Source organism: Acanthopagrus latus, chromosome 6 (genome assembly GCF_904848185.1).
Source record: "Acanthopagrus latus isolate v.2019 chromosome 6, fAcaLat1.1, whole genome shotgun sequence".
Classification (NCBI taxonomy): domain Eukaryota; kingdom Metazoa; phylum Chordata; class Actinopteri; order Spariformes; family Sparidae; genus Acanthopagrus; species Acanthopagrus latus.
Window position 1 is genome coordinate 15,919,929 of NC_051044.1, and position 18,785 is coordinate 15,938,713.

At 39.3% G+C, this 18,785-nt stretch overlaps 2 protein-coding genes across 3 annotated transcripts in view; one reads left to right on the forward strand and one right to left on the reverse strand.

The window, feature by feature from the left end:
* Positions 1 to 136: 136 nt before the first annotated feature.
* Positions 137 to 14,451, reverse strand: LOC119020413 (myosin heavy chain, fast skeletal muscle-like). Of its 2 annotated transcripts, XM_037099691.1 has the most exons (40): positions 12,922 to 14,451; positions 12,500 to 12,715; positions 12,220 to 12,363; positions 11,978 to 12,134; positions 11,858 to 11,885; positions 11,650 to 11,764; positions 11,418 to 11,510; positions 11,185 to 11,248; positions 11,003 to 11,101; positions 10,789 to 10,892; positions 10,474 to 10,612; positions 10,237 to 10,355; positions 9,855 to 10,004; positions 9,556 to 9,726; positions 9,145 to 9,451; positions 8,987 to 9,057; positions 8,797 to 8,884; positions 8,596 to 8,713; positions 8,396 to 8,519; positions 8,175 to 8,311; positions 7,765 to 8,020; positions 7,428 to 7,670; positions 7,162 to 7,338; positions 6,935 to 7,080; positions 6,511 to 6,601; positions 5,993 to 6,382; positions 5,735 to 5,861; positions 5,529 to 5,647; positions 5,209 to 5,405; positions 3,851 to 4,034; positions 3,604 to 3,769; positions 3,326 to 3,450; positions 2,935 to 3,243; positions 2,642 to 2,845; positions 2,430 to 2,555; positions 2,090 to 2,260; positions 1,901 to 2,005; positions 1,664 to 1,759; positions 1,443 to 1,574; positions 137 to 1,328 (listed from the first exon to the last, which is right to left on the reverse strand). In XM_037099691.1, the coding sequence occupies exons 2-40, from the start codon at positions 12,701 to 12,703 to the stop codon at positions 1,311 to 1,313; spliced, it is 5,814 nt and encodes a 1,937-aa protein (XP_036955586.1). In that variant the 5' UTR covers positions 12,704 to 12,715; positions 12,922 to 14,451; the 3' UTR covers positions 137 to 1,310. The 2 variants fall into 2 exon arrangements, with proteins under 2 accessions (XP_036955586.1, XP_036955585.1); XM_037099690.1 differs by having other exon boundaries at positions 137 to 1,574.
* The window catches only part of LOC119020415 (myosin heavy chain, fast skeletal muscle-like), a 32,840-nt gene continuing 15,470 nt past the window's right edge, over positions 1,416 to 18,785 (forward strand). The window contains exons 1-3 of the mRNA XM_037099692.1: positions 1,416 to 1,553; positions 15,391 to 15,467; positions 16,475 to 16,567. The gene's annotated coding sequence lies outside the window, so the exon portion shown is untranslated. The remainder of the gene's footprint in view (positions 1,554 to 15,390; positions 15,468 to 16,474; positions 16,568 to 18,785) is intronic.

Sequence of the window (18,785 nt, forward strand, 5' to 3'; positions counted from 1 at the left end):
TTTGCTTAAGTGTAAATTTGCAACTCCTGGTTACAGGTAAAAAAAAAAAAAAAAAAAATCTTAATAGTGCAGCCTCTTTCACATGAAGAGAATCGTTCTCATATCACACTGAGATGTCCTCAAAGCAATGGTAAGTGTTAAAATCGAAAAATTAACCATGCATGTTAGAAGTTAGCTTAATCAGACATAAAAAGTCTAATCTAAATGTAAAGTTAAGGTGAGCTAAAACAAATAATTGCCCGGCAGAAATAAGCTGGGGCTAGTCATTTGTAGCTTCTCTAATAAGCAAAGTCTTTCGTTTCAGGCTTTTTGTTTGTTTGTTTGATTTACCGCCAGTTTAAGATGATACACTTCATGTAGGCATAATTAGCATTAACGTTAATTTGCAGCTTAACGTTCCGCTATATTCTGTTAGTAAGCGTTAGCTTAATCGTACACTAGCAGTCTTGTCTGTGTAAATCTCACAAGCTGCTTATTTTTTTTTAAAAAAACAAGGTAGCCATTCATTTAGTTGGCTCTTAAAAATATTACGTTCAACAACATCTTTAGCTATTGGAAGTAATACCGTGACACAATATTGTTTTAACCATGTCTGAAAAAAAATTAGACCGTAGTCGCCAAACTTGAGTTGACAAACCTTTAAAGGATGGTAGTTTTGAAAGCTGTAAACACCTTACCGCAGTGCTCATCATAGCATGAAACTGAGGCTGGTGATGTAGGACCATGTAATTTAGCCACTCAGTAAACAGAGCAATATGCACAAATGCAAAGTATGCATAGTAATATACATTAAGTGTATGTGTATTTAGGTTCACAAGATATACACATTTAATCGCAGACACACAATATCTTGTGATTTATAGGGAAGCAAAATTTAGAATTTGAGGATATTAATTTAAAGGAATGGTCAATATTTGCATGTTCTTCTTTCAAGTGTCAAGATTAATGAGCAGTAAATCACTGAAACTTTAAACTTGGGCCTGTGGGCCATACTGAATGTCTGTGCTGTAAATATGTACAGTATGATATTGTCTAACATCGCCAAGTACTATATCTGTCTATTTTTGATTTCATTTTCTTGAGTCATTTTAGACCTTAAAGGCTTACAAAAATTTAAGTATGTAGGAATGTTTGATCTTCAGTCATTAAATCATTCAAAAATGTGACGAAAGACAAAAAAAAGATTCAACAATCTATCTAGTTTTTATTGACTTTTGGTAATCACAGCATGCTTAACATGCTTGAGTGAACAAGTAACAAGACATTCATATTTTATGACTTCTTGTCACTGGTTAAATTTGATTTCTTCCTCACTCTGCCTCTTTGGACTGAAATGACAAAGCAGAACAACGGCAAGTAAAACATTTAGCCATAAAACAAAATGCATCGTTCAAAAGAGTATTTTATCAAACGCGATTCATTTTCGCACAGTTCTTTTTTACCTTGACGATTTCTCGACTCTTTGCTCTCATCTTGTTGACCTGGGACTCGGCGATGTCGGCACGCTCCTGAGCCTCCTCCATCTCATGCTGCACCTTCCTGTACCTGGTGAGGTGAGTGTTGGCCTGCTCCTCCTGTATGATAAACCAAAGTGAGGTCAAAACCTGTGAACTGAGAGTGACATTGACAGAATGCATGTCGTTATGAGGATTCATATACTCACAGCCTCCTCAGCCTGTCGCTTGTAGGATTTCACTTTCAGCTGCAGCTTGTCCACCAGATCCTGAAGTCGGACAATATTCTTCTTGTCCTCCTCAGTCTGTTCAGGATCAGGATAGCAGAACAATGTATACAAAAATTCAGTTAGTTTAAGCCTACTGTGTTAATTCCTGTATACTATAATGACCATTTGTATTAGTAGTTTAGGTGTTAGTGTTGTTGAGAAACAGAAGAAATGTACCTGATAGGTGAGCTCCTTTACTCTTCTTTCATATTTTCTCACTCCCTTGATAGCATCCGCACCACGCCTCTGTTCAGTATCAACTTCAGCCTCCAATTCTCTAACCTTGAGTGCAGAAGCACACAGTGATTTAAAAATGCTATTCTGGCTTGTAGTTCATATAAATAGACTTGTCCTCATGACACATACCCTAGCCTCCAGTTTCTGGAGCTGCTTCTTGCCACCCTTCATGGCCAGATTCTCAGCCTCATCCAGACGGTGCTGCAGGTCCTTCACTGTCACCTCCAGGTTCTTCTTCATCCTCTCCAAATGAGAGCTGGTGTCCTGCTCCTTCTTCAGCTCCTCAGCCATCATGGCTGCCTGAATTGTTACATTTTATGTTATCTGATATGGGTTAGCCTGTTTTAGTTTAATGTTCCATTTGCTAGTGCTCTAAGTGCAGTCGGGAAATTGCCCAAAGTAAAATGTCACATAAGGATGTGTTTCACACTGTATATTTCTGCATATATATTGTGAGAGGATGACTCACATCAGTGATGGCCTTCTTGGCTTTTTCTTCAGCATTTCTTGCTTCCTGGACAGCATCTTCCACTTCACCTTGGATCTGAACAAGGTCAGTTTCCAACTTCTTCTTGGTGTTGATGAGATTGGTATTCTAAACACATGATAGTTTTGATTACATACTGTCATTTTCATTAGTCAGGTGTTTAAGGTTTCATTTTATATTAAGTCTTCACTTACCTGGGAGTGCAGCAGTGCCACACGTTCACTGACATCAACCAGCTCCTGTTCAGCCACTTTGCGGCTTCTCTCCGTCTGCTCCAGTGCAGCTCTCAGCTCCTCGATCTCAGCCAGCATCAGACTGTTCCTGCGCTCCACTATGGCAACCTGCTCCTTCATTTCTTCCTGACCTCTGATCGCTTCATCAAGGTGCAGCTGGGCATCCTAAACAAATAATAATGACAAAAATCATTTGTAGTGCAGCCTGGATAAATTAAACCTTGCCTGCAGTTATTTTCAGTAAACCACCGTACCTTAAGCTGTCCCTGCACATTTCTCAGCTGTTTCTGGGCTTCAGCGGCCTGGCGATTGGCATGGCTCAGTTGAATCTCCATCTCATTCAGGTCTCCCTCCATCTTCTTCTTGATTCTCAAGGCATCATTCCTGCTCCTGACCTCGGCATCCAAAGTAGTCTGCATAGACTCAATCACCCTCTGGCTGTTCCTCTTGATTTGCTCTATCTCTTCATCCTTCTCTGCAAGTTTTCTGTCGATCTCACTCTTGACCTGAGTGAGTTCAAGCTGAATGCGGAGGATCTTGGATTCCTCATGCTCCAGGGTAGCCTTGACAAAAACAAAAATATGTTGTGTAGTTTGAGCATGATTTAAAATTCTGTTTAATAAGAAAAGTTTTGTCAGACGTTACCTCTGCCTCTTCAAGTGAAGTCTGGAGTTCGGTCTTCTCTGACTCTACAGTCTTTTTCCCTTTCTCCAGTTCATGAATGGTCTTTCCACTCTCGCCAATTTGCTCAGTTAGATCAGAGATCTCCTCTATAAGAAACAAGGTGGTTGAACATTTGATGTTATTCTGAGCTCATAGACCATTAAACTTGCTGGCCCACTGGAGGGCGCTCTCTTCCACACATATTCATTTATGACACTGCTGTAGTAAATGTATTAAACTCTTTTTTAAACTTTGCATACGTTGCAGGTTCTTGTTCTCCCTCTTCAGTGTCTCCAGGTGGTCCAGAGCTTCTTCATATGAATTTTTCAGCTTGAACATCTCAGTGCTGAGAGAACGAGCTTCTTTTTGAGATCCCTCTAGCTCTGCCTGGCATTCCTCATACTTCTGCTTCCACTCTGCAAGAACCTGAAAACATAAATTATTTACATTTGTGTTTTCACACATCTATCCTCATTAAAGGCCACAAGGCCTGAACAGATGTCTAACCTTGTCAAAGTTTCTCTGCTTCTTGTCAAGCGTAGCAGCCAGAGCATTAGCTCTCTCCACGTCGATCATCAGGTCTTCCACTTCACCCAGCAGTCTCTGTTTGGTCTTTTCCAGAGAGGCACATTTTGCATTCACTGCCTCAATAGACTCCTCTGCATCCTGAAGACGCTGGGCAAGCTTTTTCCTGTTAAGAATATTTGATTCAAGATCTATCAGATGCTGAATCCCCAGTTTGGTCTCTTATGGTTCAGCAGCACTGAAGTAATCCAGTGTCACTTCACTCTTTAATTTGTGCCCTATTACCCTTTAGTGAATGGTATTGGACACATTTTAATCTTAAACAAGCTCTCATCACTTCCCCAATTCTGGCAAACATCAATTTTGCTCCATTTTTCATAGACCCATCGTTTCAGTTATGGCATAAGACAGGGAACTGATGTGTGAAGGACCTTTTAAAGGAAGGGCACTTTACGTCTTTTGAATACATTAAGAAGAACTCTTGTTCCCTTGTCAGGTTTCTTTAGATATCTACCGGTATGTAATTATGCCAGAACACACCACTCTCTAACAGCCCCACAGAATACCTGGATAGAGGAGTATTTGAACAATGATCCAATTTGCAGGGGTCTGGTGTCTGTATAATATGATAATATTCAGAGGTTCGCCTCCCCATCATTTAATCTCTTAACGAGGCAGTGAGAGGAGTGTGTGTGTGTGTGTGTGTGTGTGTGTGTGTCAGTGATAAGTGCAATGTTGTAGGCAGACAAATGACAAACAAAACAAATAAGGCTTTACAACACGACAACACGCATAGAATGAAACCTCTCTCATAAACTCGTCCGTCTTCCTGCTGCGTTCTCTTTCTCTTATACTCTGCTGTTAATAAATACACTCACCGTCTATATAGAGTTTTATGGTAAAGTTCCTGGGCTTCCATGTCAAAAAGCTACAGGTGCTAGCTGTTTGCTCAATAAGGGATCATCTTAATCTTAATAATTTACGTTTACGGCATTTAGCAGACGCTTTCGTCCAAAGCGACTTAGAATAAGTACATTTGTCACAAGAGAGAATCCACGACATATCATCGTTGATAATCATCTTGATCTATATGCATCAAACATGGTTTGTTGCAGTTTTTGCTTCTGCGAAGGCTGTTTCTTTTATTTATTTTTGCTTCATAATTTGTATCATTGTCTTCATTGTTTCTATTTTTATCTTGTTTCAGATTATTAAGTGCTACTTTGATTGTGCAATATATGTTAAAGTCACTACAAATATTTTTATGATAAGTATATTAATCAGTATATTATCACTTGTATTAGTGGTTGATGGAAAAAGTTAAAACTGTAATGGCTTACTTGGCCTCCTCCAGCTCCTCAGTGCGCTGAATAGCATCAGTCTCATATTTGGTTCTCCACTGAGCCACCTCGCTGTTGGCCTTGGACATTGCACGCTGCAGCTCAGCTTTGGCCTCTTGCTCCTCCTCATACTGCTCTCTGAGCAGGTCACAGTCATGACGAGATGACTGGACAGCATGAGCCAGGGCGTTCTTGGCCTTAGAAAGAATAGAGAATTTTTTGTAACTAAAATACAGCTGACTTCAAGCTACAAGCTACTTCAATCTTTAATCGTGTAACATTGCATCTCTGCGGTAGTATTTTTTTGATTGTGCACATACTTTAACCTCCTCTTCAATATGCCTCTTCATCTCCTCAACCTGCTGAGTATAAGCCTGCTTGCTCCTTGTCAGCTGAGAGACCAGGGCTTCTTTCTCTTCTAGCTGGCGACTGATTTCACCTAAGGATAGAAGGAGAATTAGAACTATTCTCAAATGCCGACATTATTTTGGATATATGCGATATACATAAAATGCATTCCTCTCACCATTCTCAGTTTGCAGTCTTGCCCTTTGCATCCCAATGTCATTCAGTTGTCGCACATGTTCATCATTTTTTGTCTTCACTTCACTCAGTTGATCCTCAAGAGTACGACACATTTTCTCCAGGTTGGCCTGAAATTCACAGAAGTTATGTTGATTCAAAGCAATGCTATGTACTCTTTTTCTGGGAGAGCCGAATACAGAAGGAAGTGTAGCAGGGTACATTTTGTTGACTAAGTTGCAAGTGACGTGTTTGACTTCACCTTTGCTTTCGCAACATTCTCCATGTTGCTGCTGAGGTCATCGATCTCCATCTTGTACTCGCTTTTCTCCTTCTCCAGCTTCTGTTTGACTCTCTGGAGGTTATCAATCTGCTCTCCCAGCTCTGCCACACTGTCAGCCTGCTTTTTGCGCAGAGCTGCAGCAGTGGCCTCATGCTGCAGGGTGGACTCTTCCAGATCACGACGAAGCTTCTGAAACTCGGCCTCACGCTTCTTGTTCATCTCAATCTGAACAGCCGTTGCTCCACCAGCTTCTTCAAGCCTCTCGCTGATCTCCTCAAGTTCCCTGGAGAGATCAGAGCGCTGCTTCTCCACCTTGGCCCGAGCAGCCCGCTCAGCCTCAATCTCCTCCTCCAGCTCCTCAATGCGAGCCTAATATTTACGTGTTAAAAAGAAAAATCATAAACAACGCCATGTTCTAATATAATACTGTGTGCCCATCTGGGTTGTCCAAAAGTAGGGGAGCAGAGTCAATGATACTATTGTGATATCGTACCAACCTGAAGTTCTTTGATCTTTTTCTGAAGTTGAGCAGAAAGTATTTGCTCATCTTCAATCTTTCCAAGAAGCTGGCTTGTTTCAAAGTCCTTCCTGTGCGTGGAGAAATGTATACATAACAAGCATACTTCATGCATTTGTTTTGAAGTAAGCAAAATGGACTTGAGAATTTCATACAGATGTTTTGACTTTGTATTGTTCATTGATAGAATCACATTAGTGTGCTTATATAATTTGGAACATAGAGAATCTGGATTCAATCAGTGGTGTGGTAACTCTAACTATACAGAATAGCATTTTTCACAACAGCTTTGCACACAAGCTATTCAGTTTAAGAGGATTTTATTATGCTTCTTTATGCTGGACAAATATTATTATGTCAGACATGGACACATTGTGATAAACACTGAGTTAAATTACACTCACTTCTTTATTTTCTCCTCAGACTGCTGCTTGTCATTCTCCAGATCCATTATTGTTTCCTGGGCCAATTTAAGATCACCTTCAAGCTTTCTTTTCGCTCGCTCAAGATCCATGCGGAGCTTCTTTTCTTGCTCCAGAGAACCCTCAAGCTGTTTTAAAAGAGATGATTATTATTATTATTTTTGTTTTTCATTCTCAAAGGGGCTGAAATCGCTGCTGGTTTTACATACATCATCCACTTGCTGCTCCAACTTGGTCTTGGCCTTTGTTAGAGTGTTGACTTTGTCTTCCTCTGCCTGCAGGTCATCAAGGGTCTGCTGATGGGCCTCTTGGAGGGCTTTCTTCTCTTTGGTCAGCTTGGCAATGGTCTCATCTTGAGATGCCATTTCCTCAACCAGGTTTTTAACCTGTATTCAAAATGTTGTGAGAGTGATTTTAATGTGAGTATTTAGCCAAAACAGTAGTCTTAAAGGTCTAAAGATATAGATATACCAACCTTGTTCTCAGTGGCATGTTTCTCCTTCTCCACTTTGGCCAGGGTTAGCTCCAAATCATCAATGTCTTTCTTCAACTCAGAGCACTCATCCTCCAGCTTTCTCTTCTTTGCGGTCAGCTCAGCATTCATTTCCTCCTCATCCTCAAGTCTCTCAGCTGTCTCTTTGACTTTGGCTTCAAGCTGGATTTTTGCTTTAATAAGCCCCTCACACCTTTCCTCTGCATCACTGAGGTTTTCAGTTTCCTTAAAGTCAACGCAAACAAGTTCGGGTCTTTTAAAATTCAGTAATCTGGTCTAGGATATTTAGCAGACATGCACAAGAAGTTCAACAGCTTACAGACTGCACTTGCAACAACAGGTCATTCTTCTCTTGCAGCAGAGAAACCATCTTCTCTTCTAGTTCTTTCTTCTTAGCCAGAGCCTTTGCCAACTCTTCTTTGGTCTTCGCAAAGTCCTCTTTCATTTGGGCCATTTCTTTTTCAGTTTCTGCACTCTTCAGCAGAGGCTTAATCTTGAAATAAAGCTTCATCCATGGCCAGGTTTTGACATTCATGAATGCACGAATGTTGTACTGGATACCGTAAATGGCCTCCCTGAAGAATAAATCCATTTAGATTCTTAAAGCTCTAATAATAAGATATATGGATTGGAATTCAAAGAAAATGTTTGTCTTGAAAATCATAATCATACTGTCATCTACAAAAACACTGTTGCCCTTTGATGTGTGAAGCTAGATATGCAAAGTACCTGCGCTCCATCATCTTGACAAACTCTCTCCTCATGAGGAATCCTCTGCAGAGAGCCTGAGTCATTGTGACCAGGATCGCAAGTTTCTCATCTCTCATCTCCTCTAGAGTTCCCAGTAGGCCAGCTTTGAAGAACACCTAAATCAGAGAAAATTTGATATAAACTGGTAAACTTAATTGCGGCTAAAGGAAAAAATAAAACACCTCTAAGAGACAGATTACCTTAGTGTGTCCAAATTTGTACTGAGTGTGGTCAACATCAATAGAGCCCAAGAGTTTCTCTGAGGCCTTCTTGTTGTCAATGAATTGTCCCTCAGGGATGACACTAGCATTCAATACTTTATATCTGATTGGAGGGAAATTGATCAATGATGAGTTATCATTGTACTATTATTTAAAATATGGTTCATCTTAGTAAATACCTCTGCTTGAAGTCACCATAGAGGATTCTGCTGGGGAAGCCTTTCCTGCAAATCCTGATACCTTCCAGCACACCATTACACCTCAGCTGGTGGATGACCAGGAAGTTCTCCATCAGACCTTAAAAACATGCCACGGTCAGTCTTATGTTGCATAATCACACAAGTGTTTGAATGCATGAATTCATTCTGATATTAGCTTACCAGGAGTCTTTGATTCATTTGGAATCAAACAACGCACAAAATGAGGGTGAGTGCTCCTTAAGTTGGTCATCAATTTGCCTAAATTCTCCTGAAATATATATATAGACAAAAGGAAGATTGGCATTTGGGATTGTTGTAGTGTCATGTTGCTCTGGTATTATGTACTGAGGTAGTCATTTGTGATGCTTACCCTGAACAGAGCAGATACAGTCTGAAAAGACCCACCCTTCTTTTTGCCTGCTTTTTTCCCACCACCTTCAGCTGTACCATGAAGATAACATTTGAATTACCAACTTTAACAAATGTAATGCATTTTGTTTAAGCTTCAAGTCAATCAAAAATATTTACCATCTGAAGCAGCATGTGATGCATACAGATGAGACAACAGTTTGGTTGAAGACTTCTGGTAGAGCTGAACAACTGAGTCATTCAGGGGGTCCTTGTTTTTGTCTAGCCAGCCTTGGACATTGTAATCAACAGTGCCAGCATAGTGCACCAGGGAGAAATGGGCCTCAGCTTTGCCTTTGGCAGGTTTTGGTTTTTGGAAGGGGGCACTTTTACCAAGATGCTGGTCATAGAGTTTGTTCTTGAAGGTGACATCTGTAGCCTTGGGGAACATGCACTCCTCTTCAAGGATGGAGAAGATGCCCATTGGCTGTTAACAATAACATAAACAACAGAGATTTTTACTCCTGTACTGTCCGACTGTGGTAGGGATGATTATCTTACATCATTGTTGAAAATGCCTTAAAGTAGTACCTTCTCGATGAGCTCAATGCAGGCAGCCAAATCCATACCAAAGTCAATGAACTCCCATTCAATTCCCTCTTTCTTGTACTCCTCTTGCTCCAGGACAAACATGTGGTGGTTGAAAAACTGTTGCAGTTTTTCATTGGTGAAGTTGATGCACAGCTGCTCCAAGCTGTTGAACTAAAGAATTTGAAATATCAAAGGTCAGCAAATGCCTTAAGTACCAGTAACTAAAAACTCAATTATTTGTATTTTCAGCTTTAATTATAGCTGTGTATGATTATGTTGTATTGGCCAAGCATACTTACATCAAAAATTTCAAACCCAGCAATATCCAGGACACCAATGAAATAGCTTCTGGGCTGCTTGGTATCCAACATCTCATTAATTCTGACGACCATCCACAAGAACATTTTCTCATAGACGGACTTGCAGAGAGCCATTACGGAATTGTTGACCTGATTTTACAAATGAATAATATAAGGATGATGTGAAATTGAACACTTTTCAGAGCTTGGAAATAGGTTAAAATGCATGAAAAGATGTAATCCAGAGATCTCAACGAGAGCCATGTTTGCAATGTGAGTCTACCAGTATGTGAAAGTGTCTGTAAGTATGAAACTGATGAAACAATTTGTATGTATTGATTTGTTTTGCTTAATTGCTTGTGTTTTTGTTGATATCCCGTACCTGAGGGACAGTCTGACCTTTGGTCACAAACTCATTCCCAACTTTCACTCTGGGGTAGCAAAGTGCTTTTAGCAAATCAGCAGAGTTCAGACCCATGAGGTAGGCGATTTTATCTGCCACTGAAAGAAGAACACAAATCATCATCATTCATGGAGAAATATATTTTAGGAAAACCTCAAGTTCTCAGGTCAGGTATTATCAAGTGCTATTTAAGCTCATGATGTGTGATTTTCATACCCTCAGTGCCATCAGGCTCAGCCTGCTCTTCACGCTGCTTTTGCTTGAACTTCATGTTTCCATGATGCATCACAGCTCCAGTCAGCTTGAATATGCTTGCCTTCTCTTCTGCAGTGAAGCCCAGGATGTCAATGGCAGTCTGAAATGTCAGTTAAAACCAAAACTTAAACGTAATCAAACGCTGTTGCCTTGTATACGAAAATGTTTTAGAATCTATCACGCAATTGTAATAGTGCTTACTTTGGTTGAAAGCATAAAGCAGCACGTTTTTTATAATAACTAAAAATGCAGTAATTCAAATTAAGGCTTCCTTACATCAGTGGCTATGAATTCTTCAACATCGTCGATACTCTTGACAGTGATTTCCCCCTGACTGATCATGTGATAGTCGTATGGGTTTGTGGTGATCAGGAGAGCCTCTGAAGAAAGGGATAAAATAAATGTAACTTCGACAGAATATATAAAGTATTTATGCGCCATTGGACAACAGAGTGCACAAAACTGACAAAATGATTCTCTAATCTCACACCTATCAGCTCAGGTTTGTGGCCTGTCGTGAGCTGATAGAAGATGTGGTAGCTCCTCTCAGCAGACAGCTGGAAAGTCACTCGAGACTTCTCTAGCAGATCTGTAAACAAGGCAATAAAGCTGGTATACAGTTTGTTCTTTCATCAAACCTTTCCAGATAAGAAGCTGAAGCTGGAATCTTACATGTTTCAATATCAGCTGAAGCCAACTTTCCAGTTGTCCCGAAATGGATTCTGATGAATTTACCCTGCAGACAAAATGTATAATTTACACTGCAGGGGACTAAAATCATGTTAACCTACCAATAATTATTGAGTGCTGTTCAAACACAAACAGCATGTGTAAAGACAAACAAAAATGTAAGCAGACCATGTTGAAAAAAGACACCATTTTAAAGCAGTAGGCCAAAAACTTACAAAGCGGGATGAGTTGTCATTCCTCACAGTTTTGGCGTTACCATAAGCCTCCAGCAATGGGTTGGCTGCAATGATTTGATCTTCCAGCGACCCCTTAAAGTAATATTACATGACATGTGTTTGTATTCACATGATCATAGATATCACACACACACATATATATTGTGCAATATGCAATATGCAATATATATATATATATATATATATATGCACTGTATATCACAATATTAACCTGCATTTTTCCAGCAGTTGGCTCAGCTTTCTTTGTTGCTCCAGCCACCGCGATTGTCGCAAAGTACTGGATGACACGTTTGGTGTTTACAGTCTTTCCTGCACCGGATTCTCCACTGGGTTGAGGGGTGTGTTCATAAGTATTATTTTAAATCACTGATATTAATGCTGTTGCCCATAATTGTAGAACATATAAAATTGTTACTTACGTAATCAGGATGGACTGGTTTTCTCTATCTGCAAGACATTGAAATGTTACACAGCAGTTAGGATTCTATGAGAGTACAGCTGCTGTATTTATGGACTGACAGGAGCTTACAAAGTCCTACCTTGGAGCATGAACTGATAGGCATTGTCAGAGATGGAAAAGATGTGGGGAGGGGCCTCAATCCTCTTTTTGCCTCTGTATCCTTGAACAACCACTGAGTCATACACTGGGAGCCACTTGTAGGGGTTCACAGTGACACAGAACAGCCCTGAGTAGGTCTGTAGAGAGAGAGAAGTTTTGCTGTCACGTGTCTTCCTGTAGCCATGTTTTTACATTCTGATGTAACAACCAGGCCAAACTCACGTAGATCATCCATGCTGCATAACGCTCTTTGAGGTTATACAGCACAGAGGGCTCACTGAGGTGGGTCATCATGGCCATGTCCTCAATCTTATCAAACTTGGGAGGGTTCATGGGGAAGACTTCAGTATCTTTGACGGTGATAGACTGTAAGAAGAAACACAACAGTAAGCTTAGTTGTAGTCCAACAGTCAATATTCACGTCTGTCTAAATGTTTGAAGTCATTATGTCAAATAATTAACATATTAGTTAGTAGCAGTCCAGAGTAGCCTTGGTTCCCACCTTCCCACAGAGCGTCTCCACGGTAGCTTTGCCACCCTCTCTCTTAACAAGTTTCCCCTTGAGGTACATTTCTGCTGGCTCAGTCACAAAGTACGCTGTTTTAGCATCGAACGGAGTGTTCTGAGCTTCTAGTCTCTCTTTTTCTGGCTTCCGGAGGTATATGGCCGCCGGGCCGAAACACTCCATCTCAGGGTCCGAACTCATGATGACCTCTTACTGCATGAGAGGAAACAATACAATAGTCATTCATTTTAAATGCCAGGAGAGTAGATAGATGGGTGCCATTATAGCACAGGTAACTACTTGCATACTAGAGCTTAGACTAGAACAATACTATGAGGTTCATAGGGGATAAGTTTAAGTTTCACATTAATAAAGTAATTGTTAACTATTCTACTGGACAGATAAGATACCTAATTTACCTTGGATGACACCAGGTATGCAGGGGTCTTTGTTGGAACTTTCAATGCAGACTTCTGAAAAAAAGAGTAAAAATATAAGGTTCAGAAAGAATATTTCTGATAGTTAACTCTATCATACAATATTGTATATGTTATAATAAAGCAAGGAAAAATAAATGTAAGTATAATGATAAGACTTTAATATAATATACTTAAATTCACCATATAAACTTGATACAAAGGGTACATAGCGCTATCCTAAGTATAACCAACTGTTTAATGGTTAAATACATTTAAACAGATAAGAAACTTACCTTTGCTGGGTGCCTGTCCTTGGTCGATGTTTGCTGTGCCTTTTTATACGGAGTGATGGGAGCCTATCGCATGTGTGTTTCTTTATTTGGTCATGTCAGTGGTATGATGCTTGAGCATCTGTCTCTCTTACCTCTAGCAGTCACATTACACAGTTTATAGGATGTCTTCTGTGCCATATCATTGTCAGGCTTGGAATTTGTTGAGAATTGAGGGTTCAGTTTTTAGAAATATTCATATTCCTGTGTTATTTGAAAACAATAAGGCTTTAGTGTTTTCTTTAGCATTGTCTTTTGTTGTTGTAATACATTGTGAAGATGGCGCAATGTTTTGAGATATAGCTTTAGGTTATTTTTTAAGTTATGAGTTTGTGTACATGCCTGTGCAGCAAACACAAGTTGGTTTGCTTTTGGATACTGCTGTATATGCACACAATATACGGATGTAAAGTTGGTTCAGCTCTTGGACTTCGTTAAGTCAGTAGTCACGGGCAGTCCAAAGGTGTGACTAATGCATCTCTTTTATGATCCCTGGCACAACAGTAGCCCCTTGCAATGCTTTGGAGAACCTTTAAAAAGTCAATGGTGTACTGTTTCAGAGTCCTCACAAGTCAGAAATGATTAAAAATGAAATGAGGCTGGATTGGCAGGGGATTACTGCTCACAACAGTGCCAACAGCTGTTCTTATTCTTGTTCTCGTGGGAAACACAAGGGAGACAGAGAGATAGTCCCTATATGTAGAGTGAATGAGTGATGGATACCAGCTCCACTTCCTTTTTGCACTGCAAGTCATTTAACCATGAAGGTTTTTTGTGTATCAAAGGTTCTCAGTCAGTCATCCAGGTCATGGTATTTAGCACTTGCACTTAATATTAAGTTGACTCTGTTTAGGACATTCAATTCTAAGCTGTTTGTTTATTAAAAGTATTCAATGTGTGATGGGATAGAATATGCTGTCATAGATGGCAAGTGCAGCAGAAGGAAAAAGCCAAGAACATGGCACAGAGCCGGCAAGTTTAAGAGTGTGGGTAGACAAGACAGCTATTAGGCACTGTTTCCATTGGAAAGAGTCAAAGAAATTCTGAAGTGGTTACCAACAAGATATAATGAGCTTCTGTCTTCAATGTTACATGATACCTGCTCTGAAATCTTCTGTCTTATAAGGACTAAACTCAAATATAGCACCGGGCTTGTGTTGATGCTCCAAACAAATGCCACATGCTCAAGAGGCTTATTGTGTTTTAGGGTCTTTGATCTCTCGGTCTGTCGGTTTCTCCATGTGTCAAGCAGAAACAACTGGGCTCGCCATAACAAACCAAAGTGAGTGTTGAGTAACATTACAGTCTACGAGCTGGCCATGTTTATTTTGTAAGTGCATGTATTTTAGTGTGTTGTGATTTTCTTTTTATGTATTTGTGAATTGTAGTTCTGTGTTGTCATTAGATTATACTTGCTAAACGTCAGATTCTGTGGGAAAGTGTTGGTTAACCTGGTACACCATCTGACTTTTTAGAAGTTAAAGTAAAAGGCCTCAAAGACCTTGTTAAAATTAGGTCTAGGTGTTGGATTTTGACACTGGTTACTTGTCCATCTTGCAGTAGAGCTCCTGGGATTAGAGTGTGAGATGACAGGAGGTGGGGTGTGACCATGAATCTGTCTCAAACCGTCTCTTAGGCATACATGATACTCTGGAAACTTCTGCCTCATGGATATAAAATTTGGCATCATCATGAAAAATTCCTTAAAATACAATGTGATTGCCTTTTTGTGACATCTGGCTGATTAATTGCTGATTATAAACTTCTCTGAGCAGTCGATCTAACCAAACTTTCCACTGTGACTACAGTAGAGTGTTGATGTCAGTTCCTGGATAGTGCTAATGACTGTCACATGGAGGTGTGTATTGATGTTGTTGGTGTGGGTCACTGCCATCATATAAACACCAGAGGGAGACTCAAGTTGCAAAGGTGTAAACATGGTGATGTGTTACCAGCTTCTCTTTCATTATCACCATCCTCTGGTCCCTTTACAATATACCATATCATCCACTGAGAGCATAAAATAGTAAGTATTCTCATATCATTTATTATTGATCATTGGTAGATATCCATTTAAAGATATGACGACACTTTATGTTTTGTCTTTACTTCATCCATCTTTACTTTGTTCCTTTTTAAGGCATGTTTGGATCTATTCCACCCCACAATGGAAAAGACAGAAAAACATCCTGGACAGTCTATCATAACCCCAAAATGGTATGACACATTTATAGATTTTTATACACAGCTTGTGTTTCATCTTTAAAAGTTTAGCTACCTACATGTAAGCAGCTGTTGGTGTTCTTATCTCTGCTTTTCAATGGCCGTGTGTTGAAAATGATGTATATATTATGTTTTGATATAGTGATCCACAGAACTCACTAACATTGTCTTGTATAAACTCTCTGTGGTATTTATTTATTTATTACATCACTATAGAGTGATACGTGATTTCAAATGTAATGAAATATTGTAGATCGCAGTAAACTACAATTTAACCTTATTTGAGCTAATATTGGGCAGATTTCATTATGCATTTCAAGCAGATTAATTGAAATGTGCCAGTTGCAGTGTTCTATTACGAGACAGTTATGTGTAACTTACTGGATGCAGCTGATGTAATGCAACCAGTTTAGACTATGAAATATTCATCAGTTAATTCACTCAGGCATCCTTCTGAAGGGGGGCAATGGTGAGCATAGCAGTTATGTTTTTGTCTTGATTCAAGATTGGGAAACTGACAAGATGCATATTGAAGGATAGGTTCACAGTTTTTCACATGCATCTGTGTATCTACATTGAAACCATTACTGCCTGCTGTAATTAGTCCCTTTTTTTGGGTAAAAAATAAAATCAAAAGTATATCAGAAGACAATATGTGGCTTGCGACTATTGTTTTTAAGATTAGCTCGAAAAATTGTGAATCTGCCCTTTTTAAAAGAAGAATCGTCAGAATCAAAGCAGCAGGCACAAAGCTACTCTGACTTTTAGTCCCTTATATGGGTCATGTTCCAAAACTACTAGATGCTACTTGTCCTAGTTTGTGACACAGACATTCCATTCATAATGTATAATCTCAAAACTTTTTTTTTTTTTTTTAACTTTGGAAAGACCCTCTTTCTCCTTCTAAACAAACTGGCTTACAGATGATTTACAAGTTTGTTTACAAGGACAACTAACTAAACCAACTAACTGATACACTATTATTCATGTATGGAACACAGGAAGTGGAAGAAAAGGAAGAAGAAAAAGAAGAAACGAGACACAGGATGCCTACTGAAAGAAAGATCAAAGAAATGTTTGAGAGATAGCTCAAGGTAACACCGACTACTTGTTTTTTTGTTTGTTTGTTTTTTTAAGAATAAAGTGGAAAATACTCACTAATGAAGTGAAATAATACCAGCAATTCTCAATAAATCATCCAAATGAAATTGATTTGGATTGATGTTCACAACTCCAGTTATGAATCTAGTTAATTGCTAGTTTATGTGATCAAAGGAAGACAGCTATCTACACTGTTTTTATATGCCTGTCATTTATTATGGATGTATGGAATAGGCATTTGAATCTAATCATGATTGAAATGAAATCTTAAAGGTATACTAGTCAGGATTTGTTGATTTCTGTCTGTAAACACCTTTTTTAAGGATATCCTCTCCTCACCAGCTCAAGGGATGAGACCGAGAGAGACAGAAAGATAGAGAGAGAGACAGAGAGAGAGAGGGAGGGGCACCATAGTAGTGAATCAGAGGAACTGAACGTTATTTTGTGGTTATTTCACAGTGGTCATGCTCTAAAGCATGACTAGATAGACCTCACCTCTGCACAACCCTTTGGCTTTTGTGTGAATAAAGCCAAAGTGCATGTTACTGTACATCCTGTCTGCTGTTTTCCTCTCTATACTACATGTGTGTGTGTAGCTCAGCCCAGCCTTTGGTCAAACAGACACACAGACCTGCAGCTCTTGGTACATCAATGGTAAACCAAGAGCAGAGGAGCAAGACAAAGACAGTGTTGAAACCTGGTCTCATCTTGTCCACCCACTGTCCGAGTGCTGACACTGAGAAATGTCCTGAGCACACCAAAATACTAAGAAAATGAGAAAATACAGGCAGAGGGCAGGGTCTTAGACAGATAGATAAAGACACAGACTTTTTGTCGTGTTGTAGGAAAACCCTGCATAGTGTACCTTTATAAAATGATTAAAAGATACAATATACTTAAGATGGAATCTGGTAGCTATAATACCTTATGTACTGACACACAGAAATCTAGATGGAGTGCAAATCTCATCTAGAAAAGTCCTACATTAAATCCAAGTTAACTTGACATGCCACTCAATTAACTTTGGGCACCCAAAGTTATGTTACGCTGTGTCATGAAATGACTGGGTAAAAGTCTAAAGCCTTAAAATATCTTATGATTTTTTTTTTTTTTTTTAAAGTTGGGGTGAATGATTCTGGTGAAAGATAGGTGATTCTTGGTTGTTTTTCAGGGTTATCAAAAACCAACAACCTTGGAATGATTTAATTCATTCACAGTTACCCTCATGTACTAGTGTCTCTGTTTGGGTAGGTCTAGAATTAGCTGAAAATTGGGGGGAATTTCTCAGCAGTCCTGATTCTCTGGTCAGCAACCTTGACTAAACAAACCTTAACTGCTTTTACAAGCTAATTTAGAACTATCATCATTACTCAGCAACCACCCTCTGACAATGAAAGAGTTGACCTTGTTTAAGTGACTTTCAGTTCTCCATTTAAGAGACTATGTTACATTACCATACCATCAGTCCTTCACATTTTAACAAAAGGCCATTATATGATGTACATTTACAAAACATATTATACAATTTTACAACTTCTCAAATTAAATAAATGTCAGAACAAAAACATCTTAGCAGCATCAATCTGGCATTGAGATAAGGTGCAGACTGAAGGTATATTTTTCATGATTCAGAAAAGGTTATTAAATGTCAAAGCATAGACAAATTTCCATTATCCATAAGTCAACACAGATGTCATGCCTATATTTAGTCCACTTCAATATTATAGATAATACACATCTAAATACTGGCACTGCTATGATAAGTACATTACACTCCAGTAATTTCCAGTGTTTAACTTACTTGAACTCAGCTGCTTTCAGTTTTTTAAACGCAATTTCGGCGTCAACTCAAGAAAACGCTAGGAAAAACTTCACTCTCAGTCTCTCTTCCTCTCTCGTTCTCTGCCCTTACTAATGTGAATTTCTCTCTCACACAAGAGAAACACATACACATGCACACACACTCACACTCACAAACAAAATTTGCAGTGTGCTGCACAACACCTGCACAGAGATGTCTCATTTATCACACACAAGGGAACATGAGCTGCTTTGGAATTCGAACACGTCTTGGCCACCCTGAAATCTAGTGTTTACATAAAAAAAACAGGTGGTCCTTTGAGTGGACAAGTTGTTAATCTGTTTTCGTCCAGGCAAGTGTTTGCAATTGATTATTTGATCTATTTCTGTGAATTAACACAGGGCATGCTT

Excerpts from the sequence above, each read along its gene's own strand:
- LOC119020413 (XM_037099690.1), bottom strand. The coding sequence starts at position 12,703 with ATGAGTTCGGACCCTGAGATGGAGTGTTTCGGCCCGGCGGCCATATAC. Across the intron at positions 8,312-8,395 it reads ACAAATTTGGACACACTAAG|GTGTTCTTCAAAGCTGGCCT; the intron begins GTAATCTGTCTC and ends TCTCTGATTTAG. Across the intron at positions 3,244-3,325 it reads CTTCACTTGAAGAGGCAGAG|GCTACCCTGGAGCATGAGGA; the intron begins GTAACGTCTGAC and ends GTTTTTGTCAAG.